Source organism: Chrysoperla carnea, chromosome 2 (genome assembly GCF_905475395.1).
Source record: "Chrysoperla carnea chromosome 2, inChrCarn1.1, whole genome shotgun sequence".
Taxonomy (NCBI): domain Eukaryota; kingdom Metazoa; phylum Arthropoda; class Insecta; order Neuroptera; family Chrysopidae; genus Chrysoperla; species Chrysoperla carnea.
In genome coordinates, this window is record NC_058338.1 from 48,928,504 (window position 1) to 48,956,150 (window position 27,647).

Genomic DNA, 27,647 nt, shown 5'->3' on the forward strand with positions numbered 1-27,647 from the left:
TATAGAATAGAGAATCCCCTTTAATTAGTGCGAAATTTTTAGTATGTTTCACAAGTTTGAATGCATAATATTGAAAATTCTTAAATTATATATAATTATTTTAATTTATAAACCGATTTTTTAATACGATAACTTTTGATTTGATAATTTATAAATGAACTAAGAAAACATTGGTAAAAATAAAGAGGTTAAAGACATTGACATAATTTGGGGGGGAATTTATCATAACCATAAAGAACTTAAAACAGATAACACGAAATAGCTGAATTATTTTTCATGAACGTGTGTAAAATACATACCAACTTTATTGAAAAAAGTTTCTAAATTAAAATTTTTGTCTTTCTAAATACTATTTAAAAATTCAAAATTGTCTTTTAATATTGCTAAATTTATGGTATAAATAATTATTAATTTAATCTTCAATGTTTATTCTTCATTTTGAACCTTATTTTTCTATAAGATTTGTCGTTTAAAAATTGGGATGCCCAAATCAGCTTTATGGTGTCGATAGAGAATTAAAGTTATTTATATTTATGTTATAAAATTAGCTAATCAAAATAAAATGTACATTTCAAACTGAAAAGTAGAACCAGCTTGACATTAACAAGTTCACGAAAGTAATATAAAGTTTTGATTTGTTAAGTAAACATTTGTTAGGTAAGTCATTTTCTTTTTATAAATATAATTTTAATTATTTTTGGTTAATTTTTTTTACGAATTAGATGATTTTTTTATTTTCAATTGATTATTGCTTGATAAACAATTTCTTATCGCAATTTACAAAAACCACCATAGTATTTAACTACTATCTTCCTAAATTATTGATTATTATACTTAAAAATTTTAAATTTTTCTTTTAAATATTTTCAAGTATATCCTACGTAAAATAATTTTTTTGTTATGTAGATAAAAGGTTAATAATTTTTTTGCTAAAATTGTGAACAACTAGGGTGTATTTAAGAATATTTGTTTCCAGGGAAGGGGTATGTGGACTTAAGAATTTAAGATATGAATACTAAATATACCCTAATGATATAATTATTATTCATCATTTTTAATTTCAAAAGAATTAAATTTGTAAGAAAACATCGATCATAGTAGAAATGCACATTACATATATGTATAATATTACCTAAGTAAATTTAGCAATTTTTGCGTATCAATAATTCGAAAAATAAATGTCCAAATGTAATGAAATTCAACAATCTTAATTTAATCTGGACGGTTTAAATTTTTATGATAGGTCACGTAACGTAACTGTAGTAAAATTTACTACAATTTATTGGCTTGACATTTTTTTTTAAAGTTGCATATTTACGTTCAATGTATTTAAGCAGGTACCCAATTTGAAATTATTCACAAACATTTTGTATTTTAGAAAAACGTAAACATCTCTGTAACTTTGTTTATCATAAAAATTTGAATTAAATTATTATCAATCGAGATATTTTTCAAATTACAATCGTTAATTAACGAAGGTTCATCTCTTTAATGGTACATCGGATCCAAAAACTTTTATTGAAGTACTTAGTATTTTGATCTTTATGCCACTGTTTTTCTAAAGTGTGGTAGTTTTGGGACATCCTACTTACAAATGATCGATTATTTATAAAACTGATTAGTGATTAGCACTAGTTTTATGGTTTATTACAATACTATATTATGCATATAACAGTTATTTTAGCATTGGCTATTTTGTTGTGAATATTTTGTTGTGGGTAATTTAATTGCGAGACCAAAAATTTGTTTATTGTATTTTCCCTATGACCAATTACGCCAGCAGGCAAAAATTCAAGTTGAATTGCGATCGTCTATATTTTTTAGACTGTATTTTTACTTATTCAGTAGTCGATTACTATGCCCCAACGTATGTTCGCACGCCAGCTCAATTTGGTTTTATGAAGTACATTAACTAATGCAGATAAATATCGATAGCCTTTCATAAAAAGTAAATTCTCCTATCTATCTTTACATTATTAAATATTTATGCTCTTTATATTAATTATTATTTAATTTTCTGCTTAAAATTTTATAGATATGAGTACTTATCGGCCTCCGCATAAAAGAAGGGGGCAATCTAGAGAAGGATCTAAACGAAATAATACTGAAGGTAAGCAACTATAACAAATAAAATTCCCTGCGAAAATTTTGGACATCCAAGTGAGAAAAGAAGCCTAAACCATGGATACGAAAGCTATTTCTAACTAAAACCTTTACAAACACACAAATTAAAAATTTAAAAATAATTAAATGACAATATTTTGAAATCACAGGCAGATATAGATCGTTCAAAACTAAATGGTGCCGAATAAAAAAGAGTGTAGATTTGTATATATTTGTTTGCACACAAATCTAAACTCTCTCTTATTTGATGCTCTTTAGTTTTGAACGAAATTTACTTCTTCCATTTAAATAATTTACAGTATATGGTATAAAAGTCCTAAGCCACTCTTTAAACCTAACTATTTAGTAAGATAGATACAGAAAAATACTTCAAACTAAAGTTGTAGATCTTGATTTTGATTGACGTTTAAAAGTTGATTCATTTCTATTAATGATGGAAGATAAAGGATTATTTTAGGATATAAGGATAATACTAATAGATTCGGCAGAAATTAAAGAACAATTTTAAGGTTTCACAAAAAAGTTAGGTTTAATTTTTAATAAAGAACTACTTTATAATTTAAAGTGGTCTAAAAGCCCTTGAATATCAAAGTCAAATTCAAGATATCTACAAAAGTCCTTTGATCTGTACAATTTTTGTTTGATGCGTTTTGGTGTATTCGACTTGCCAAAAAGTTCTCATTAAAAGGGTATACAAGTTGTTAGAGATAAAAGAAAAAAATCAAATTACAAGCTTATTCTTGGAGAGTGGACAAATAACTTTTGATAGTTTGTCCTTTAAGTTCAAAGTTTTTTCAGGCCTTTTTATTAAATTTTTATTGTCATCTTAACTTAAACCTAAACGTAAACTTATCCTCCTTTTGTTCGTCGATTTTATTATTATGGTACGGCATCCATTAAAAAGTAGCCTATATCCTTTCTCAGGCTCTAAACTATCTCTGTACCAAACTTAATATAAATCGGTTCATTAGTTTAGGCGTGATTGCGTAACAGACAAACAGACAGAGTTATTTTTGCATTTATAATATTATAAGTAAGGATTATATTTCTGATATGATTTTTGGTCAGATCATTATCCCGATTCATTTATCAGATTAAATGCCATTTTTTTACAAATTATTATTTTATTTGTGTCAAAAAATGATAATTAGATCCAAGAGACGATTCAAATAAAGGAGCTACACCAAAGCAGTCACGTTCACGATATGGTCATGGTTGGAGAGATAAAAATGGTAGGGATCAATCAACTAAAAGAAGATCAAATGGTATCTGTTTAAATATTTAAAAAATTATAATTTTATAGCTATTCATACCTAAAATTAATTTTTTATAATACTTAGATTCAGAAGAAAATTCAAACGTAAAACGCATACAGAAGGAAAGGGAGCCACGGTCCAATTGGAGAAATAAAAATGATGACGACAAATCAAAACCGAAAAAATCTAATGGTATGGAATGTCTAAAATTATCTACACCTTTTCTATATTTGTTTTTTGTTAAATCTCTTGACTACCATACCCATTTAGACCGTAGTAATATTTTGTCCATTAGTCCATTATATTAAATAATAATAATTTTATTAACAACAAAAGATCAATACAATGATGTTTGTTTCATTGTATTGATCTCGCCAAATAAGTATAAGCCAAAATAGATAAAAGAATAAAGATTTAAAATAATCAAAAATCATTCTCTAATAGATAAATAAAAAATTTATTCACTGTGGCTACTTTTTATTTTAGATTACAATACAAATTCGTACGAACCAAGACCAAATAAACTAAAACGAATGACTTTTACCCGAATGGTACAGTTATTGGAAGAAGATCCAAACACAATATGTATTGTATTACAAAATAAAGATGAAGGATTCTTAATATTATTAGAACACGATACAAACGTGATCAAAGATGATTGGGTTATCTTAATTATCAAATTACTAGAGAAAGTAATCTCTAGCACCATCGATATGAAACGATTGATAATAATTGATGCTTGTCATCACTTTATACCAATTTTAATAAAATATTTACAAAATTTACCATTTCAATCACCATCAGAACGTGATCTTAACAAACATTATTGGAAAAATATCCATTCATTTTGGACGGCATTAATTAAATTTTGTAATGAAATTATCATGGTTATACCGAAAACAGCTATCGATAAAATACCAAAATTATTAGCAGTTATGGATATGGTTAGTTTAAAAGATCTTGACTTCCATCTTTTAATATTCAACGATATTTCTAATTTTAGTCTTTATTTTAAAAAATGTTTGTTTTTCTATATTACATTCTACAAAAAAGCCACATCTTTTCGTTAATATGGCAATATTGACATGCGTGTATTTTTTAAACTTGTCAAGGCAATCGAAATTTCAAGTTCCTACGAATGCCCGATTGAAAAAATGAAAACCGTTATTAATTCTTCATAGAACTCTTTCCTTCTAATTTGATAAAAATTTCTTTAATTATATTTTACTTGATTCCTGTGAAAAGTACGAAAATATTTTTGTATACAACATTTTTTGTAGTAAATACTATGTTCTTCAAATCAATTTTCTATATATAAATTTTATGACTTATAGTTTATCATCATATTCTAAAAACAATCTTGAGAGCAAACAATTGGATCCAACGTACAGAAAATACATATCAAATTGGAGATTTAAAAAATAGAGCTTTCTTAAAAGTATATCAGTTATCATGTTATTCACAATTTTACAAAAATAGAGCTTTCTCAAAAGTACAATAGAACGCCGATTATCCGAATTAATTGGGACCGGGGTCGATTCGTATAATCGAAAATTCTGATAATTGGACATAGACTGGTAATAAAGAAAAACTGTCACACATAGAATAAATTTTATTAAATTTAACAAACACAGTTCTACAAAACATGCAGTGTCTTTCCTCTAGCTTTCAACCATAACAATTGAAATATATCTAGACTCCAACGAGTTCCAACTTGTTGCATCAAAACAAAACTAAAATTACATACATATTTGGTTTTAATTTTTTATGTTACGCTGATTCGGATAATCGGCGTTCTACTGTATATCAGTTATCATGTTCTTCACAATTTTACAAACGCCATGAGCTCACTTTTAAATTATTTAAATGACCAATCTTTCATTTAAATGATCGGGGCATATGCTATCGGACCAAAGGAAAAGTTTTTGTTTTACCAATTGGACAAAACTTCGCCAGTTTTTGGTTTATGCTTTTTCTTATTTAAAATAATTATAGAAACAAACGTTTAAAAAGACGTGTTTTCAAGGATTAAGTGGTGATTCTGTTTGTCCTCTTGTTTAGTGATTGTATTTTATTAGGTTGCAACCACATTTGGTCATAAACAAGAGACACGTTTAAAACAAGATATCATCAACGGGATTGATCAATTAAATGAAAAATTAGGAATTTTAATATCAGAACGTGAGTCAAAAATGATTAACGGAGAGGAAAATGATAGTGACGAAGAAGAAATGCCATTTGGTGATTATAGAGATATCCCAATTATACCGGAACAACATGAATTAATTGCTGTACGAAGTCCAGACATTCGTGCAAATATTATTAATGGCAAATATGTTAGTGTCTATCATTATTTAGACGTACAATTTCGTTTATTACGTGAAGATTTTGTAGCACCTTTACGCAATGGCATTAAAAATTATTTATCACCTGATCCAAATAATAAAAAAAGATATGATAGTATACGAATTTACAAGAATGTACAAATTATTGGAACAACCATAACAAAACAACAGCAATTTTGTTTTGTTGTTAAACTGAATTTAGCGAAACGGCAATTAGAACGTTTAGAACATTCGAAACGTTTAATGCATGGAGCGTTGTTAATATTTACAAATGATTCATTTCAAACAATTATTGTGGGTACAATGTTTCAAAAAGATGAAAAAACTTTGAAGAATAGTGAAATACTTGTTGATATACCAATGGATTCCATTGATTTGGAAAAATGTTTTAATCTTGATTATATAATGGTTGAATCAGAAATATATTTTGAACCATACAGACATATATTAAAAACATTACAACAAATGACTGAACACTCATTCCCAATGACAAACTATATTTTAAAAGCTGACGTTACCAGTAAACCACCTGCGTAAGTTTTTTTTTATTATTTTAATACCTAACATTTTCAACCCTCTTTTCTTCATGGTAGAATGAGGCCATGAGAGCCAGAGTGGCCTAACTGTATTTTGTTCAATATTGAACTTTGTATTGGAACCTACTCTAAACGGCAAAAATAATAACACAATAGTGGCCTAAAATTTATTCTTTAATTTTTTTCAATAGATGACAGTATTAATCTATTTTTGTCTAACGAAAATTAAAAAAATTTGACAGCGTGTGTTCATTCTCTTTTCTCAATACTGTAAACTTTTGTTTCTGCAGTTAGGCCACTCTGGCTCTCATGGCCTCAATTAGACAAGATATGTTCGATGCGACATGTGCCTCGATATTTTTTGTCAAGTATGGCTTATTGTAGGTGTGCGACAACGTAGCACAAAATTCAATTTTTGTCCAGATTCCATATTGCATATATTTTGAACATGCTACAAGCCGCACCCATCCGTTCACTGTTATTAGACAGGCGACGACATTCAACTTGTAGCATGCGGCAAGGAGACATATTTTTTGTCGTTTTGTGTTCTTTCGATCTCTATTGAAAGGCTATGTGCAGTATACTTCAATGCCGCATGCTACATGTTTGCTTCAATAGAATTGCGCCTTTACAATAAATTTTTTTTGTCCGCCTGAGGTTTTTGCAATTTTTTATGAAACAACTCGACATTGCAAATATGTAAACAAAACATTTTCCAACTTGACAGCTCGAATGTAAACAAATAATCATTATAGCGGTGACAATTATGTGCAAGAGATATTACCGAAAGTGGGAGAATGTCTCCATTCTATTCCTACCTACGCAGGAGCATACTTTGTCTAATTCTACCATGTTTTTCCCTAAGTCATGGTTCGTCATGTTTTTATTACATCACACTATTACTACCTCCTATTTTATACATTTACTTTAAAAAAATCGAAACTAGTGTATAAGGGTGAATATTTTAGCTTCCGAATTTAATTTTTCAGGGACACAATCGAATAACACAAATAGGTACGATTGTTTATTGCAACTTACAGTATTACATACAAAATTCTCTCAGGCTGAAGGACAAGCACGGGATGTAAAATAAAAAAGACAAAATTCCCATACAAATTTATTTATTTGTTTCGTGTGTATGTTAGCCTTCCAATTCAAATCTTGTATTAGAAAATTAAGGTGTTTTATGATGAGATAAAGAGCTGAAAATTGCAGGACAATTTTAAATCGAATGGCTATGCAGTATTCAAATATAAAAATAATAGTAAAGTGGTGGAAGTATTGTCAAAAAAATTGATTTTAAATCTTTTATTTGAAAATTAGAATAGTTCTCGGTAAATTGTATTCAAAAATAAGTCCAATTTTATTTAAATGCACTCAAAAATGCCAATAAAAGCTTCTTTTTTTTTTAATCTGAATGCTTTTATACCTACTAAAACTTTGAATGCTCCTATAATAAAAATACAAATGTGTGTTTTTATGGGAAATTTTGTCTTGGTTATTTTTGTAGGTGCGTATTGTATGTCCGTAATGTTGATGGTTACGGATATTAACGCAAAAGCCAAGAAGTAGCCATTTTAAACTGCTGCGTCACGCCGAACTCGCCCTTCCACCCTCCACATTGAATAATTTTAGTACAACATACTAAAACGGGTTCCACAAAACGACTATACCAATTTTTAAAAATCTTGAATTTTTCCTTTTTATGTTCTACATTAATGTGCAATTTTAAACTGAAGTACAAAATCTGAATAAAATATAAAATTATGTTTTAATTTTTTCAGTTTCCAAATTGAAGTTTTTCGTTAAATAGCAACCACCAAGTGTCAAAAGCTGTTGAAATTTCGAATTATTCTATATTTATTATTACAGTTGCTTATACCGAATCAATTTAATTTATCTCATTTTCCTTTATAAAATACCCACTGATTTCTCCAAATATATGCTACATATACAATATTACAAGCTTTGATGTTTTTACCTATATACTGTTTAATATAGTTCACACCTGTACGCTTAAATCTCACACAAGCCTTTAAAAGTCCTATTTTTATGTACAGGCTATAAAATTTTAGCAAATTGATTACAATTTTGGAAATCTGCATCGCTAACATATCACGATATTCAAATTGCCGTATACCATGTAATCAAACAATTTACAAAACACTATTAGTTGATATCTTATCAGAATTTAATTATTGTGTTTTTAATTTTTCTTACTTAGGTATTTAACTGAAGAGACTTCAGTGAAAATCAAAGAAAATTTTTATAATATATTAGATGAAAGATATTGGAGGATACTTTCACCTGAAAAGTTAAAATATGATATCACTCAATATGATGCGTTTAAAGCAGCTCTAACAAAAGAATTTTGTGTAATACAAGGACCACCTGGTACTGGTAAAACATTTATTGGATTAGAAATCATTGAAACATTACTGGTTAACAATCATTTATGGTATAAAGAAGGAGATAAAAAAATTGGACCAATTTTGGTTGTATGCTACACGAATCACGCATTGGATCAATTTTTAGAAGGTGTTTTAAAAGTAACCAATTGTGTAGCACGTATTGGAGGTCAATCAAAAAATGAGAAATTAAATGAATTTAATATTAGAGAATTACGTAAAACTGTTGCTAGAAAACATGATTATAAACGTGCAGCTGTTACTCTACAATTCCAGTTAAATGATATTCAAAAAGAAATACATCAGTTACGTTCAAAGCTGGAGATTATTTATTCTAAAGAGCCAGTTTTATTGGACGTTAGATCTGAATTAGCAAGACGGAACATTCATTTTAATTCTAAAGGTAATCAATAAATAATATGGGAAAATTGTAAGAACGAAATGAAAGTTTTTACACTCTTAAAAACTTAAATAACATTGATTTTGGCTTTCACTTAATATTTCATGAAATTATAAATTTTTAACAACCTTGCCATCCAAATTAAAATTGAAAATGGACAAAAAATCAATCTATAACTATTTATTTTTACTCCTTTTCTTTTAACTCGTAGTGCCTGCTTGTCTGCTGTTCGTCTAAAAAATTTAGGAAAGGAAGTATAATAAAAACTTGGATTTTATGGAGTAGTTTTTTTTACTTATGAATTGACGAAGTGAATATAGATATTTTCATTTGAGGAGTTTGCTATAGTTGAAAACATGCAACCCTAAGCATTTCTTGTTCAATAGCCACGTATATAAAGGCAACAACCCTCTCAAGTTTTCTAGAAATTATTGATTTAGAAACATATTGCCATCCTGTGTAAAAGTTAAAAGTTTGTCGCATTCATGTAACTCTAGTTATTGAATGTTCCATAGTAATAAACTAAGAGTTGATACAAAATTTTGCAAGTTTTGCAAACCGAATCAATTAACGCCCTCACTTACTCTGAAGCCTTGATCGGGATTTATTCACAAACGCAATTCTCAAACCAATTTAAAAAATTTATGATTTTTCACCAGTTTTTTTTTTTTTTTTTTTTCGTATTGGAGCCCCTAGATGGAAAAGTTCCAAGAAATTTCTCCCCTGAAAATACGAATACCGAATAAACGTTCGCTTAATCCGCTATAACAGGCAAGAATACGTTTGAATAAATTTCTCAATGAATTTTTCAATAAGAATTAGTATTAACTCACATTGAAAATCTCACTATCAACCCCAAAAAATCGAGATTGTCTCCTACCATGACATGCCGTATCAATTTTATTTATACGCCCAAGGAAATTTGTTACCAAAAACCATTTTTGGACACGAAAGAGAAAATATTTTACTTTTTTCGGGAGTCGGGAACTTAAATTGCGAAATCTGAGCCAAAATCAAGTTTATATCTATTTATACAATTCTCAATTTTTCTAAAAGTGGGCAAACAAAACAAATATCTTAAATTATTAAAACTTGTAGATAAATTTGTAAAATGGTTATTAACTAGAACAAATTATAATGAAATTCGAATGGAAGAACTCCAATTTCTCGGAATAATGAATGGTATTGATAATATTGAGATAGAAAATTACGAAGACGATAATAATATACCTATTGATAATTACGACCTCTTGAACGATGATGATTTTGATGACATTGGAGTTATTAAAAGCTTAAATGACGATAAAGAAAAATTACAACAATTAGTGACAAATTACAATTATTTAACAGCGGAAGGAGATCTGGACAACATGCAAGAAATTTTAAGAGTTCAGATACAAATTCAACAATATGAAACTAATGTGAATTATTTAGAGGTAACATTTACAAGGATGCAATCTATAACAATTCACTCTGAATTTTGTTTACATTAAATACTGACTCTGACTATTCAAGAATATGCAATGCTTCAATATCTCAACAAAAGTTTTAAAGGATAATTTTATACGCATCCAATTTTACCGAAATGATTAAATCTTTATCTAGAGTTTATCAGAAAACTTGTGTTTTCTTTTTTTGGATCTTAAGCTCAAAAAAATTTTTTTTTTAATCCCCTAGCCAAAATTAAGGTTTTTCGGGCTGCATTATCCTCTGAGAAGAGCGACTTAGTGACTTGGTATCATAGCAACACTCTATCTAACTCCAAAAATTGCAAGTTAAATTCTGGATGTTTTGGTGTATGATAAAAAGTATATTTCACATACACCAGTAAATAAAATTTTCTGGTCTAGTATCGTAATTTCATAATTATCTTGTAACGCTTTGCACCGAGAGTTAAAAGGATGAGATATATTATCCCTTAATCTTTTATAAAATTTGGAAATGAACATACATACAATCCCATAAGAGCTTTTTATTAAAATTTTTCACTACCAAAAGGAAATTGACACTTAAAATTTCTGCTGTACCTCTTGATTGAAATGATTATCGCCCAAGAATCTGAATGATATCGTTTGCATTCAGTTTTTACAAATATCCCGTTTATTGAAACTCTGGTAAAATTTGGTGTGTAAAAAATTACCCTTTAATACTTTTACTGAGTATATGTTAGGCCCAAGCCTAAAAACTTACGCGGAGTTCACACAACTTTTTTATCGCACATTATTTACAGTATTCGATTTTGACCGAATAAATGTGATAAAAATGAGCAACTGCAAATTTCATATAGCGATAACTTTAGTCCGGTTTTTCGCCTTGTGAAAATTGTAATTATTATAGCCGTTATAAAAAAATTTCAATTTTTTAGACAATAATTCGAGACACCAAGATACCATAGAAATAACTGTAGTGGTGGTTGAGGAGAGTGTAAACATTATCTTTGAACATATAATTAAATGACAAAAAAAAGTGAATTATTTTTAATTAAGAACTAGTTTTGTGAATATAAAAGGATATAAAATGGATTATATCCACGGAGATAGATATTTACACCCTCTTCAATCGCCATAACAGTGCTATCTATGGTATTTTGGAGTCACGAATTGCTATAACATTTGAAAATGCTTAGTAATCCTAGTGGGTTTGTGAATCGAGTAATAAGATCTTCATGCTCACCTTTCCTCCAATATCAACACAGTTAACAGGTTTTTATTTTACAAATGAGTAAAGGTTCAATCCATCAACAGTCAGGATTTATCCATTTACGAAACCAAGGAGCATAATAATGAGCACCATAGCAATACAGACCTCTACTCTCATCCCCTTCTTTTACCTAATATTTTCCTTTTTCATTTATCTCACGGAAAGTCTTTCCGTGAATTGAAATTAATTCTGTTTCGCCAAATGGCCAGATATTCTTCGTAAGTTATGATTTCAGCATTGTCATTTAACTTAAAGCCACTGAGGGTCTAAATGATTACTAAGCTGATAACGATCCTGACTTTCTTTGATCTCGTCAGATGTGCTCATTATTTTAAAATCAAAACTGTTAATTTTTTATCGAGACTGATAACTGATGTACAACATCCTTATTAATAAAACTAACACAAGTACATAGTCTTTTCTAAACATGTTTTAATTCGAAAAAGTCCATTTTCTTCCAACTATAATTTCTGATTTTATACACATTGTATTTATAAGAAATAATTATTACAACCTTTATATTTTAAAAAAAGCACTGCCCGCTAATTCGTTTGTAATTCGCTAAAAAACTTCGTGCATCCCGTCATGGGAAAGAGTTGGTGTAATACTATATTTGCTTTGATTTTAAGCTAGAAATTAATTTTGAACTAGAATTGCTGAGCATTATCAAAAGTTATAGCATTGCTGCTATAACTTTTGCACTTTTACAAAGTGCTTGCTTTCCACTTTTTGTCTAGAGTGCGCATTAATCAAATTTTGAAAGGTAATAAGCTAAATTGTAATCTTCTTTTTTTATTATATCTAGTTTCGTTTTAATCAAAATGTCAATCAATTACCAGCGCCTCCACAATATGTTAGAAATCCAGAATTCCTAAATCCAAATCAACGTTGGGCTTTATATTGGGATTGTTTGTCAACTATTCCACAGAGACTAATACGTCGTATAAAAGAATTACAAATTCATTATAACAGCAAACTCAACGATTACAGCACAGTAAGTTGATTAGTTAAATTGTGAATGAAAAAGTTATAAATTTAGGTATATATCTTATCAATTTCGAATAAAGCGTCCTCATTGAAAAAAGAGCTACGTTTTTGTCCTTTAGGTTAGTTTAGGTTAGGCTAAGAAGTGAACTTGAAAAGTTTTTTTTTTTCTACCATTACTCATTATATTTTGGCATCTGATATTACATCGTCTCTTGAAAGCATTTTAAGAAATCTTAAGTAAAACTGCTTTTTAATAGGTACAACAAATGGAAGATTTAATAGTACTACGAGACTGTCTGGTAGTAGGGATGACTACGACTGGTGCAGCCAAATTTCGTACAGTCTTAGAGGGGCTTAAATCGCCAATTGGTAATTATTCTTAAAATTAATTTCAATAGCGCTAAAATATTTTGATTACCTATGTGTTCATTGTTTAGTTATTGTCGAAGAGGCGGCAGAAGTTTTGGAATCGCATATTGTTACTTCACTGACTCCTAACTGTAAACATCTCATTTTAATTGGTAAGTAATTAAACGAGAGATGCTAACGAACATTTGCTAATTCTGATATCTGAAATTTTTTGACCAGTTAAAGATGCATCTAGACATTTTAATGCACGGGCAGCTTTTTCAGTTCAGTGCCGCGAAAAAAATATTCGAACTAAATTTTTTTCTAAAAACGTCCCTTGCTTAGTGATGAAGTATGAAATTATTTGAGACTTCCGTTTTAAATTTTCAGGATGGATTATGTTAGAGTTTGTGAAAATTTTTCGATATATACCATAGTTTCTAAAATATTGATGCCTAAAGATTTAGAGAAAATCATTTATAGAAGAAATAACAGAAATGCATGCAATTTCATCACTTTAAATGTATTTTATGGAAAAACGAGTGCCGCTTGCTATAATTTTCTTTACAAGAAAATATTTGTCATAATAATAATAAAATATTTAATGTAAAAACGCAAACTTTAAAAGCTCAAATATAAAAATTTAACACCGTAAGAGGTATTAACTTTACCTGTTTATAAAGGAAATTAATGAGAATGCATATACACGATTTAAGAATGATCCTAAGAAAACATGATTTTTTTTTATCTTCCCGGGGAGCGTCCTTAAAGTAAATAAACTTAAAGAAACCCTGCTTTTGGTTCAATATACCTGAATGAAAGTTTTTCTTCAAACCATAAATTATCAGCAGATTTTGGATAACGCTAAAATAAGCTTTCAATAAATATTCATTTTTGACTTAACCTTTCTACCTGGCAGCAAAATATGCACAGATAAGGCATTATTTATATTTTAATTTTTTATTTCAGGGGATCATAAGCAATTACGTCCTTCCACATCTGTGTATCGCTTGGCCAAAGACTTTAATTTGGATATATCATTATTTGAGCGTATGATTAAAAATGGAATGCATTGTGAATCGTTGGGAGTTCAGCATCGCATGCGCCCAGAATTTGCACAATTAATTGTACCCAGTATTTATCCGAATTTACAAAATCATCATTCAGTTCATGCATATCCAAACATAATAGGAATGAAAAAAAATTTATTTTTTATCAAACATACATACTTTGAAGAAACAGTAAGTCATTTTTATACAATTTGTTTTATTTTGATTTCTAGATATCAAAATGGTAGCATGAATAAAACAGATTCATTTTTGGTATTTTAAATTAACCGCCTCAAGCTTTTACAAATAGTCGGGTACGAGTGACTTATAGATAAAAATATTTTCTACTTTTTAGTACAATAAAAGCTTGTCCCTCAAAATGTATTTTTTATTAAATTTTTTTTACACTGCACACAAAGAATTGTAAAAATATACCTTATTTGTCCAAGCAAATAATTTTCCGAAGTCACCTTAGAGATTTTTGATTTATGTTGAACGTTGTTGTTATTTAGGTTGTGGATATTGACAGTAAACAAAATAATCACGAAGCTGAGTTCATACTTCAGTTGTGTCGACATTTAATTTTACAAGGGTACGATGCCGAAGATATAACAGTTCTAACAACTTACAATGGACAAATGTTTTATATGAAAAAAGTAAGTATTGGAAAAATTATTTTGCCATATTGCAACAGGTGCATTTAAATAGAACTACGATAACAGGCTTAAACTGGGTTTTAGCAGATTTTGAATAGATAGATATTAGAAAACTATGGTAATTGATCTAGTCATTCCAAAGACTAATTCTACTTAAGATTTAAACGTGCTTATGCCTATCATATTTATTATAGTAATCAAGAATGATAGCCAAAATTATCAGAAGCCAACACTTGAAGAAGTCTGTACCAAACGTAATGGCGATCAAAATCTTGTAACTTTCATGAGAGAATCATTTCTAGAACTTAAGAAATGTTTCGCTATTTTAACAAACAAAATAGAGTAATGAATAATCTTTTAACTGCTTATTATTAATAAACTGGAATGAAATGGTTCAAAATATTAACTGTATACCTTAATATCGAGATTTTTTAACTTTTTCCGAAATTTTTAAGTTAAAGAACAAAAATCCGTTCAAGTAACATTCAATTTAAGAAGAGACGAAAATGAATAATGTCAGTTTTCCACGAGCAAATAAAGTTAAATATTTGGAAAAACACTTAGATAGAATGCTTACATGGCGCACACATAGCTGGGCTAAGAGCAAAAAATTGAACTTAAAATTTTCTAAACTAAATTGACATAAAAGAATTCTTAAACCAGTGTGGATTTATAGAATTTAAATTTGGAGAAATGGTAGCAACGGTACTTAGTGAAGTGCATGAAGAAATTACTCATTTCAGTAACAGTTACTTGACTTGTCGTTAACAGCACCCAACTGTTGAAATGATCAACCTTTTAGAATCGAAATGATAATTTCATTCGAAATATATTATTTTTAAATGAATTGTCTTTTCCATTGATGTCAGACAAATCACCATCGATATGTTAGTACCAAAACACAGAAACTGATTGTATGAAAGGAATGTTGGGTGGACATATTATAGGACTATTCTTGATTATCAACCTTTTAGGCAATAATAGCGAAGGCTTAAAGAGACTGAACAGATAGAGTGTCCTAGATTTGATATTTAGATTCAAGTAGAGTAAAAAGTTTATTGGACTCGACATGTATATTTACTTTTAATAAAAAATAGCGTACTATAAACATTTAACTATAATTTTATCTTCTACTTGTGAGTAGTTATCCTTCAAGACATTTAGATATCAGATCTATAGTTCCTTTAAGAACTAAAAATAGAATTCTTGGATAATGAAAATTTTAAAAAAATTCCAAACCCTTTGGTTTACTATATTACTGTTAATTTATATGCTACTTTAGGATTTTTTCATTTAAAAAAATTATTATGCCGTAATTGCTCGGCCATTGCAAACATTCTAAGTATGCCTAGAATACAGACTTTCGCTGGCATAAGAATTTTTGTAAATAACTGTTCGAAAATGCTCAGTAAAAAAAAAAAAAATTAACCTGTAGATATTTGATTACATCCTGATGATCAGCGTTGGGATAATCAATTTTCTATCAAAAATTACCCAATTCGATAAATATTGCTTTGAAATTTTGTGACAGTTCATATTATGTCCACAGATCAATGTAACTAGTTTTTAATTTTTTTTTCTTAATTTTTTAGTTGCAAAAGAATATTCCCACAATTAAAGATGTACGGATTACTGTAGTGGATAATTTTCAAGGAGAAGAAAGTAATATTATATTACTTTCATTAGTACGAAGTAATGAAGAAAGTAAAATAGGATTTTTGGCGACTGAAAATCGTATTTGTGTTGCATTATCACGAGCAAAGCATGGTAATTAATAATTAGTTACATTTATAGATTTTTCAAATTTAAAATTTTCTATGAAAATGAGCTTAACAAATTTTTTGCAGTGCAGTCTGTTTATTATCAATGCAACATACAAATAGATTTTTTAAATATTAATCAGTATGTTAAATGCATTGAAAATATTTGTTTGTATTTTATTTTAATAGTATTTAAACGACGGTAATTTACACTGTAAATTAAAATTAAAAAAAAAAACATATTATTAAATGGTAACGTGCAGGAATGTGTAAATTTATTTATTATAGCATTTGAACAGTTACTCTTTTTAAACAATGGGGTTGTATAACTGTTCGTAAAAATCGGCACAAAAAAGATGAGGAAGCTCACAGAAAAACGAAGAAAAAAAAAGATATAGGAGTATTTCCTTATTTCTAGGCGATATAAAATTTAAAAGAAAAGTTAGTAAAGAACTGGGGCTAAGCAATTCTACAATTGCAGAAATTTGGAGCGAAACATTTTTGAATAGAGTTTCGTAAGACAGTGATGAAAAAGGCGAATCGAAATGATAATTTTATTCTAAATATATTATTTTTAAATGAGTCGTCTTTTTGCTCATCTGTCATGCGATTGGACTCTATGGATTGTATGGACTAGAATTTTGGGTGACCATATTATAGGATCATTGTTGATGAATCTTTAGATTCTCTAAAATATTTAGATTTGTTTCAAAATAATGTACTGCCAGTTGTTAAAACTTTTCCAAATTTAAATATAAAATATGTATGATTTCAAAAACATGAAATTAAGAAGTTGTAGGACTATTAAGGAGCCACCTAGATCTCCAGATAAATCTTCTAACGATTTTGTGGGGATTTTATCTGGTAAAATAGAAAAGTAAGTATCTAGTAAAATGTAGTAATTTTATCTTTGCATTTTAGGATTTTACATTATTGGCAATATGGATCAACTAGCAAGCAATGACAAGTCTAAGTGGCCAGAAATTAACACCGTACTTGAACAAAATAAAAGTATTGGAACTGATTTGGTACTTCAATGTAAAATTCATAAGGATCAAGAAACTTCCGTAAGATTTTTGTTTGTTAAATTCGTTTATCTTATACTAGAAATCTATTGAGTTTTCAAGCTAACTCTGAGTTTAGACCATACATTTATGTATTAACTTTTTTGATACAAAGAACCTATATCCGAAGATGATCAGTGTATTATTTAATTAACCATGTATATTATAAGCCTCGTAAGTAAAAAAGCTCCTTCGCTAAAATTCCATTTCTCCTCATTGCATGCTTCTTATTGAAGTGGATTTTTATCTTTTCATGTTTTTGAAAACATGAAATGGAGACGGTGGTATTTCTACCACAGTAATCCAAGTATCAGTTTTTATATTTGTGAGAAAATGGTGGAAGGAAATTAATACTTATAAGAATAAATATTATCTACTGAATGATTAATGGGAAACAAAATTCTTTTTATTTAAAAAAATAATCTGTTTTTATTCATTAAAAAATCGATTCTTTATGAAGTAAAAGATTGAGATTTCTCAAGGAAAATGATGCCAAATGGCACTTGGGTCAGTACGACATAGTAAAATAATTTTAATCTTCTAGTCATCAATTTGGAGGAACTTTAAAAACGCGAAAATACATGAGAAACTGTGCGCTTTGTGTTTTGAAGTTTAATTTGCTTATAAAAGCACATTTCCGATTGCGGTAACCGTGTTAATTTTTATTATTGTTATTCTTAAAACTGTAAATGCATTAAACTGAACTTTATACTAATTTTATACAGGTTAATTGCGCAGAAGATTTTAAACGTAAGTGTCCTGAAGGAGGCTGTTCATTGGCTTGCAATTTAATAATGCCCTGTGGACATAACTGTGCAAGTATGTGTCATGTCCAAGATCGTGATCATACTGAAACTAAATGCTTAAGGCCTTGCTCGAGGTAAGTGCTTCATTTATCATACTTTCATATTATACATTAAATAAAATATTGGTAGAAAGTTTACGTTTAATTACTGAACCCATTGTGATAGGTCTACTGTACGTCTCTTATTACTAAAAAGTTACGTGACTCATTAAAATGGTCCACTCTGTATTTTGTTAATATTGCTGTTCATATTTTTATATAACTGGAAATTCTAAAATAAGTTTTACCAATACCAAGTTTATAATTTGCGACTTTAATTGTTTTTATAAAGGATAATTTGTGAACGAGATCATCAGTGTCCAGATTTATGCTTCAAAAAATGTAATCCATGTATGAAAAATGTTGAACATATCTTACCATGTTCACACAAAGCTACGTTACCTTGTCACATGGACCCACTTCAGCATAAATGTCAAGAAATTATTACTGTAAGTTAACTATATTTGCATATTTAGGTCTATGAAAACAATTTTTTACATAAATACATATTTATCGGCTGATACGAACTACCAAAAAATACCAAACTGGTGTTTATTTAGCCCGTAAGTGCGTATTAATTCAACTCCTATTAACAAGCACAAATGATGCTTTTGAGAGAGAAGCGAGATAATGGGATACTTTGATCTATTATTAACTTACGTTCTAAACGGTTCGAATTGCATAACTTGATACTAAATGTGAATTTAATTTTAGGTGAAATTAGAATGTGAACATGAGAATAAAATACGTTGTTCAGATGATCCAAAAACAGCAATATGTTCACATCCATGTGCAACTCGCTTGGATTGTGGACACACATGTGTGAAACGATGTCACATTAACAACGATCCTGATCATGAAAAGTACGAATGTCGAAAACCATGTGAGCAATTGATGGTGAATTGTTCTGTGAATCATAAATGTGATAAACAATGTTATGAAGAATGTAATTTATGTAATGTAATTGTTGAGAAGAAGCATAACACATGTGAACATTCACAAAGAGTAAAATGCTACCAAAAAATTGATGACGTTTCATGTGAAAAGAAATGTACAAGAAAAATGAGTTGCGGACATCTATGTGTCAATTTATGTGGTGAATCATGCGACCAAACTAAATGCAAAGTTCAAGTATGTATATATTTCGATAAATTCAAATAACTCATTCGTTTATAAAAACTTAATGTACGAGTCTAAGCAAGGGTTTGGCAATTTTTAAGGTCTTAAGAGGCAGTAGAATTCATTGTGATTTATTTAGAATTGCAACCATTTAAATATATTTTTTCCTTTATCGTTTTTTTCACAACTTAAAATTAGAGGAGTTATTAACGATTAAATATAGCCAATCAAAACGCGTTTTAATAATTATTAATAGTAATTGACTATCTGTAAGCGTCGGTAGCTGTGCTAATTTTTAATTTAAAAAAAAAAAGGCAAAGAGAAAAATGTCTTAAAATTTTGCAAGAAATAACAAATTTATATAAAAGGTGATTTTTGATAGTGATTGAATTGATGACCTGATTCTACCATTTTAGTATCTTATGCTGCATCAACTTTGACCACGGAATCTTCATTTTTGGGTTCTATTTACCTTAGTGGATGAATGTTTTTTACCATAATATACAATTCCTATTGCCACCTTATTTGCTACATTTGTTGTTTTTTGTTTTCAGGTTCAAAAAGTTATACCTCTATGTGGACATGCAATAAAAGTAGAATGTGGAAAACCACCTGAAAGGATATACTGTAAACGAAAATGTCCATTGAAAATGCCATGTGGACATGCTTGTAATAATCGTTGCGATAAGTGTGCTAGGCAAGGTTGTTCTACATCCAGATGTACAACAAAGGTGGAGCATTCTTTTGTTGCTGATTGTAATCACAAATTTAAGATTCCATGTTATAAAGCTAACATGACAGGTGTGTAATAAAATTTGTTTCTCTTTCCAAAATCGTCCACACAATAATAGTAATAAGAAGAGTTCTATCAAACCAAAGTGGCACTGCGAAACTCTCTTTTCCTGTGTGCCATTTTGGTTTCATAAAACTATACACTACTGGTTAAAATTATCACAATCGTAAGATGATTTTTCTATTCAGAAATCATTTGATAACAAACATATCGAATCATGTAATTGAAAACATGAAAATTCTCTATAAAAACGATTATTATCTTTGGATAGAATTGAATAAAACGCGCTTAAAAAAAGTTTTGTTTTAGTATGTACAAGCCTTCTGTCTTAAAGTTTATTTGCATAAGAAAATAGCATTGTCTTTTCACAGTGTATTTTTTCTCCCCGAAAGGGTTAGTGAACAAATTTTTTTCATTATCTATCGTATTCTACAAAATCTATTTTCACGTATTTTATAAAAGGTCTCACGACCTTTTTTCTATTATAAACTGTTTATTATATTTCGAGACGAACAATGAGCCATAACTCGATAAGAATTGCTTCTAGAAGAAAGAAAAATAAATTGATAACTGGCGATCATAATTCGTACTAATTAAAATCAGAAGAAGACCCGAGTTCAGTAGTTACAATTTCGACTACCAAATGGCAATACTTGTACTTAACATTTTTTAAGGACAATAAAAATATTAAAATTCAAATTAGATAAATCCCGCCAACTGGCGATACAAATTTGTACTATTAAACAGGAAGTTGATCGCTTTTTCAGTAGTTCCAATTTAGATCGCCTGATTATTTACCATTTATCAATAAATAATAGTTGACATCCGCCGTAGAAAATTTAAAAATATTGGAACAAGATGAAAAATAAACTTGGATAGTTCAATTAGAAATTATTAGCATTTCGTACGACTATGATTTTTTAAAATCACTACACTGAAAGCAATTTCCTAGATCGTACAGGATTCGTGAATCTTGATGTCATCAACTTTTCACCCGACATCTTCTACCTCTTTTGTCATGATGATGAGGCGAAACTGTTTCTAAAGTCAAGCGCATTAGCCTATTTTACAATTGAAGCCGTTTGTCAGATATTGAATAACGGACGCATATGCAATCAAAGCCACTTTTTTTTTGAAGTTGTATTATTTTTTGCCACAAATTTATATATAATTGAAATAATAATTTTTATATAAATGAAAAAACGACTTGTGCTTGCTTGTGACGTCTTGAAATCCGTTGAGGCTGACAGCCAATCAGAATCATGCTAAATTCACATTTTTCGGCTTGTTTCCATGTAAAATTATGTTATAATATAGAGAAAACAAGTTGAAAGGCAAACCATTTATCATCTTGCATGTTGTTTTATTATTTTTATGTGTGGTGAAACCATGTTCAGTTGTAAAATTACTAGTAGTAATTTTAAGTAAACTTTCGAAAAAAAAAAATTAAATTAATGAATATGCAACTTCTCTATTGTAGAATACGCATATTAAGAGACATATTTTGTTTAAGGTTGGAAAAGTTATTCACAAGATTTACTGAAACATTGTGATCAGCCATGCAGCCATCAATTGGAATGCAAACATACGTGTAGTGGAACGTGTGGTGAATGTTATCAAGGTCGCTTACACCAACCATGCAATTCCAAATGTGGCTTAACATTAGTTTGTGGCCATCTGTGTCAATCTCCATGTAGAGAAAATTGCCCACCATGTATGGCAAAGTGCCAATTTCGTTGCAGACACAGCCAATGTAGAAAACTATGTGGAGAACCTTGCACTTCGTGTAAAGAGCCATGTCCATGGCGTTGTGAACATTTTGAATGCACAAATAAATGTGGTGAAATTTGTAATCGAGAAGCTTGTAATGAACCTTGTTTGAAATTATTAAAATGTGACCATCAATGTATTGGTTTATGTGGTGAAATATGTCCAGATGTATGTCGTGTTTGTGATCCAAAAAATGAAATATTTGTTATCATGTTTGGAAATGAAGATGAAGATACTTCAAGGTAAGACACGGCAAGACCAAGCGAATTTGAAACAATATCAAAATGTAAAAAGGCTTCTTAAAATTGATTACTATAAAATTAAAATTTTTTTTAAATTTTTTTAAAAATAGGAGCAATATTATAGTTTTGTAAAAATCAGCCGCCGTACACCATAACATAATATACTGGAAATGATTCAACACAAACTTCTACCCCCGTTGGGCCTCTTCTTTTGAAAATTTTTTTTTCTTTATTCATAGATAAAGATTTTTGAATCATTTTTTGACCTTATATCAATAATTTATATACGTAAAAATATATTTTTTCGATTAAAATAGGTATATGCCAAAAGGCGTTTCAAAACATTTATATATAGCCATAAGGTTTCGAGAACTTTTCTCCGAAAACATAAGAGATAGGTTCTCGCTTGGTGGGGAAGTTAAACTTAATGGTTTATTTTGCCCAATTTTAAACAAATCCGATTTGATAACATAGCATAGCATAGCAAATGGCGCTACAGCCCGGGGTGGGCCTTGGCCTCCTCTACAATACGCCTCCAAGCAAAGCGGTCCTTGACTGCAGATCCCCATCCAGTGACTCTCATCACCTTCAAGTCACCCAGCACCTGGTCCAACCATCTGAGTCGAGGTCTTCCTCTTCTTCTAGTGGCATATATCTTTGCTTCAAGTATTTTCTTTGGCATTCGTGTGTTTTCCATTCTCTGAACGTGTCCGAACCACCTGAGTCTTTGTGATTTAATGAACTTCACAACGTCTTCTCCCTGTAGGATTTCAAGGATTTCTCTGTTGGTTCGGATACGCCAGTCATCTTCGTTCTCTCGGATAGCCCCATATATTCTTCTTATTATTTTCCTTTCAAATCTCCTGATTCTTTCTTGATCCTCCAATGTTAATGTCCAACTTTCACTGCCGTAGGTAATAATGGGCCGTATTAGAGTTTTGTATATTGTCATTTTGGTCTTCCGGGAGATGAGTTTGTTTTTCAGGAGTGTGATGTTAGCAAAGTAGGCTCGATTTCCACTTCGGATCCTTTCTTTTATGGCGGCACTAGTTCTTCCTTCGTTGTTTTCAAGCTCCCCTAGGTATTTAAATTCTGCTACCGCCTTATATGTTATGTCGTCTATTGTCAAGTCATCCATCGTCCTCCGATCTTGTGAGGCCGAGATCTTCATGTAGACTGTCTTGCTTTCGTTAATTACCAATCCCAATTTTTTACCATTTTCCTGTATTTCTCTAAATACTTCTATCAATCTGCCTTTGGTTCTAGCAAATATACCTACGTCATCAGCGTATGCACATATTTGTGACGACTTGTAGAATATTGTTCCCCTTTGATCAGTGTCTTTTATGGCTTTGTGTAAGGCTATTATAAACAGTGTTGTTGAAAGTCCATCTCCCTGCTTGACACCAGTTGTAATGTCAAAGGGTTCGCTCAGCTTGTTGTTAATTTTTACTTTTGCTTTTGTGTTTTCCATGGTCATCATTGCTAGGTTGATTAATTTAGGCGGTATTTCCAAGTCTTCCATGGCTTCTGTTATCATGGAGCGTCTCACACTATCAAAAGCTTGTTTGAAGTCGATGAACATGATGTGTAGGTCTATGTCGTATTCGAAGCACTTTCCCATTATTTGTCTGACTACAAACAGTTGATCGGTTGTGCCTCTTGCTTCTCTGAATCCACATTGGTATTCGCCAATTTTTGTGTTAGATTTTTCTTTTATTCTATTGTTTAAGATAGTTGTGAGGATTTTATAGCCTGTGTCCAAAAGTGTTATTCCTCTATAGTTTTCACACTTTCCTATGTCTCCTTTCTTGTGAATCGGGCATATGATTTGATAACATTAAAGAGGTAAAATGGGAGACAATGTTTTAAAAAAATCTAATTTTACCCCCTCCATTCCCTTGCTATTATCAGATCGGGTTCGATAAGTTAAGATCTATAGACAAACAACCCGAACCTACATACCGAAATCTAATTAATCAAAATCTACGTACTCGAAACGTAGAACTCCAAAATTTGAGAAGGTGAGAATTTTTTGCAGATTTTCAGATTGGTTGTGTCAAATATAAGTGGGGCTTACATTTAAAATGTACCAATTAATTAACATTTGACTTGTTTATATGTTTAAAGGTTTATAAAATTGGAAGATTGTGGTCATATTTTTGAAGTTGATGGTTTGGAACAATATTTCAAAATATCAAACGAAGGCAATGATCACACATCTATTGATGTATTAAAATGCCCCCGATGTCGCCAACCAGTCATTCAAACTTTACGATATTCAACATTAATTAAAGAAAAATTTGTGGATATTACAAATATTAAAAAACGAATTTTTGGTGAACGAAAAAATAATATGGAAAATGCATTTACTTTACGTAATATTAGAATCCCACAAATTCAGGCCAGAGATAATAAGAGAATATTATTTAGATGTAAGTATATAATAAAAGTTCAAATACTATAGAAAGGATATCATTGTGACGTATAAAATTGGCAAAATTAATATATTATTGCCTTTGCCAGAACAAGTTTGATTTATGGAGCCGCTGTTGGAATTTGGTAAAGTGAATATACGTTGATAATGGTACTTGTGTATCACAAATGCTATTACGTAACAACGCAAGCAATTTCGTACATATGCGACCCATGTAAAACTTGTGGCCAAATATGAACTAAGTAGCTGGCGACATTTTTTAGGGCATAAAATCAATCAAAATGCCTAAGTAAATTATTCTCTTTATGTATCAATATATTTTATATACTCAAACAAAACTAAAACACGATACTTTTTGTTTCGTTAAGCATACGCAATATTTGCAGGCATGTTACTTTGTTATTCCTCTTAGGCTCTACCAGGGCTCATTTTAAAGATCAAGAAATAAACTTGAAGATGCGGTTCTTGAATTTATTCACTGACTCACATGTGCTGTTGTCATATCAATCTTAAAGTTAAGTTCTTTTGTAAAAGGGAAAAAAGTTCAACATTTTCCTGACGTGCCGCACGTGTCACGCCCCTTTTATGAAAACTGTAATGCTCTTTGAAGAGTCCTATTTTCCCCCTCAAAATAATTGAATATAAAGAAAGTAAACAACTTTTGTTTAAAACATTTTTTTCTTAAGCAGCACTGTTTATCCGTGAGGGCGCAAATTACATAGTATTATTACATGGGAATATCAGTATGTATGGCTGTCTAATAATGAATATCTTTCTTTACTTACAAGACGTAAAAAAACAAACGATTGCGTAATCAACAATGTCTATACATGGTATTTCAACAATTAACTCAGTCAATTGTTTGTTTTCACTTGTTCAGATTGGAGATTTGCTATAATTTTCAAAAAACGTTATAGTTATAAACAAAAAAAGACACCAGCTGTTTAATTCAATCGTAGCTGTAACACTTTTTAATCGTGCAAAGAAACATTAAATATATTACTGCTCGTGTTCGCATTTCCAATCTAATAAGTGCTCAAGCATATCTTTAGAAGTGGGACATATGTGTTTGAACTCGTTAAGAAGACTATTTGCTCTAGTTTTAATGAAATTTTGTTTCAGGTGGTTTAACAAATATTTTACAAAATATAATAGCTCACTTACAACCAATCTATGAGAAACGTAAACGTTATAAAACCGTTAGAGTGACGGCTATGCAATTGTCATTATTTGATTCACAAATTGGTATTATTGAATTAATTCTGAATCATCTTCTTGAAATACATAAACTGAGTAATGCAGATGCAGATGACAAAACTGAAATATTTACAGTGGCCATTGAACACGCCACTTTAATTGCAACCGTTTTAGAAAAACAATATAATAAATTAAATCAACAACAAACAAATGATTTGATGGTAGAAACAAAACGTTTGACACGTATTCAAGAACTAGCCAAATTATTATCAAGTGACGAATATAGAACAAATCTTTATAATTCGCTAATTATTGGACAAAAGAAGAAAGTTTTCGATAGTATTTTGTCATCTAAAAAGTTTACATTGGAATATGATTATTTAGTTAAACAAAATTTATTAGAATTTGAAAAACTATTAGAACGACATGGAGGTGTTACCGATGAGGTTAAGCAAGAAGTTGTACGTGCTTTACAAATTGCTGATGGAGTACGACAAGGCGCGTGGTATAAGTGTCCAAATGGACATTATTATGCAATTGGAGAGTGTGGTGGGGCAATGCAACGTGGTAGATGTATAGAATGTAAAGCGGAAGTTGGTGGTTCAAGTCATAGAATTTTACCTACAAATAGACATGCTTCTGAAATGGATGGCGGCCGTCAAATATGGCCAGGACCCTGATCAATTTGTATATGCTTTATTAAGTTTTCATAAATTTTAATTATGTTATGATGTTTTTTTTAAATACAGGGTGGGACAGAGAAGTGTGCGATTTTAAAAACGCTTTAAAACCAATTCTATCAATTTTTTATCATCTTAACAATTTTAAATTTTATTCATCAATTAATTACTCTTTTATACGTCTTTTGTGGAAAATTCATATCTCTGTACAGTTTATGAGAACTTAACTATCAAAGTTAGTTAGTATCACATGTTATCTTATAGTAATAACACTAAGAATGGTTTAAATTTTGGGTTTATTCTTGACTGAGTATATATCGATTTTCATTTTTATACACAGTTAATAAGGATACTGAGAAAGTTCCTAATTTTGATATGATTGTAAAGCTTAAAACTTGATGAATATTGATAAAAGTTTTTTATGTAAATGATAACATTTTCAAAATCACTTACTGACTAAAAACTAACAATACAACTTAAAAATTTTCCATATGCCATAATGTAAAAAGGGCTGTTTTTAATAATTAATTTATCGTAAACTTTACAGAGAACACATATTAAATACTCAATTGAATAACAAAATTTCAGATTTTTGGTAATACTTTCGTTTTAATATCGAAGCACCTAATTTCTGTTTTCTGGCATAAGATAGAAAAGTTTTTGTTTGTCCGTTTAGTGGAAAACCGGCTTAAGAAAATTATATAAATTGAATTTATAAGTAAATTGTATATTGTATTTTTAACTAAATTAAGTTTTGTAAGTAGGTTATAAATTATTCGGTTCTGACAACTGGAGACTTTTTCTTGTGAGTTTACGCAAGTTAACTTTTGCGGTTTATGAGATGCTGACATCTAGATTGACGGACGGAAGAACAACGGAGTCTTAATAATAGAGTTTCGCTGGTGAAAAAAATATTTTAAGATAGATTAAGT

General features: G+C 29.8%; 1 protein-coding gene across 2 annotated transcripts; it reads left to right on the forward strand.

Moving 5' to 3' along the window:
• Nucleotides 1–548: 548 nt before the first annotated feature.
• Nucleotides 549–26,995, forward strand: LOC123293933 (NFX1-type zinc finger-containing protein 1-like). Of its 2 annotated transcripts, none has more exons than XM_044874934.1 (22): nt 549–657; nt 2,036–2,110; nt 3,276–3,389; nt 3,465–3,572; nt 3,867–4,324; nt 5,459–6,258; nt 8,486–9,072; nt 10,168–10,505; nt 12,575–12,763; nt 13,014–13,125; nt 13,194–13,277; nt 14,074–14,345; nt 14,666–14,809; nt 16,402–16,576; nt 17,491–17,636; nt 18,359–18,513; nt 18,770–18,926; nt 19,192–19,608; nt 20,151–20,397; nt 21,903–22,401; nt 24,532–24,836; nt 25,961–26,995. In XM_044874934.1, the coding sequence occupies exons 2-22, from the start codon at nt 2,038–2,040 to the stop codon at nt 26,713–26,715; spliced, it is 6,135 nt and encodes a 2,044-aa protein (XP_044730869.1). In that variant the 5' UTR covers nt 549–657; nt 2,036–2,037; the 3' UTR covers nt 26,716–26,995. The 2 variants fall into 2 exon arrangements, with proteins under 2 accessions (XP_044730869.1, XP_044730870.1); XM_044874935.1 differs by having other exon boundaries at nt 3,276–3,356.
• The last annotated feature ends 652 nt before the right edge of the window (nt 26,996–27,647 follow it).

Bases quoted from the DNA above. Each gene is read 5' to 3' on its own strand.
- LOC123293933 (XM_044874934.1), top strand. From the start codon at position 2,038: ATGAGTACTTATCGGCCTCCGCATAAAAGAAGGGGGCAATCTAGAGAA. The intron at 9,073-10,167 runs GTAATCAATAAA...TAAAACTTGTAG, and splicing joins CATTCATTTTAATTCTAAAG to ATAAATTTGTAAAATGGTTA. The intron at 18,514-18,769 runs GTAAGTGCTTCA...GTTTTTATAAAG, and splicing joins TGCTTAAGGCCTTGCTCGAG to GATAATTTGTGAACGAGATC.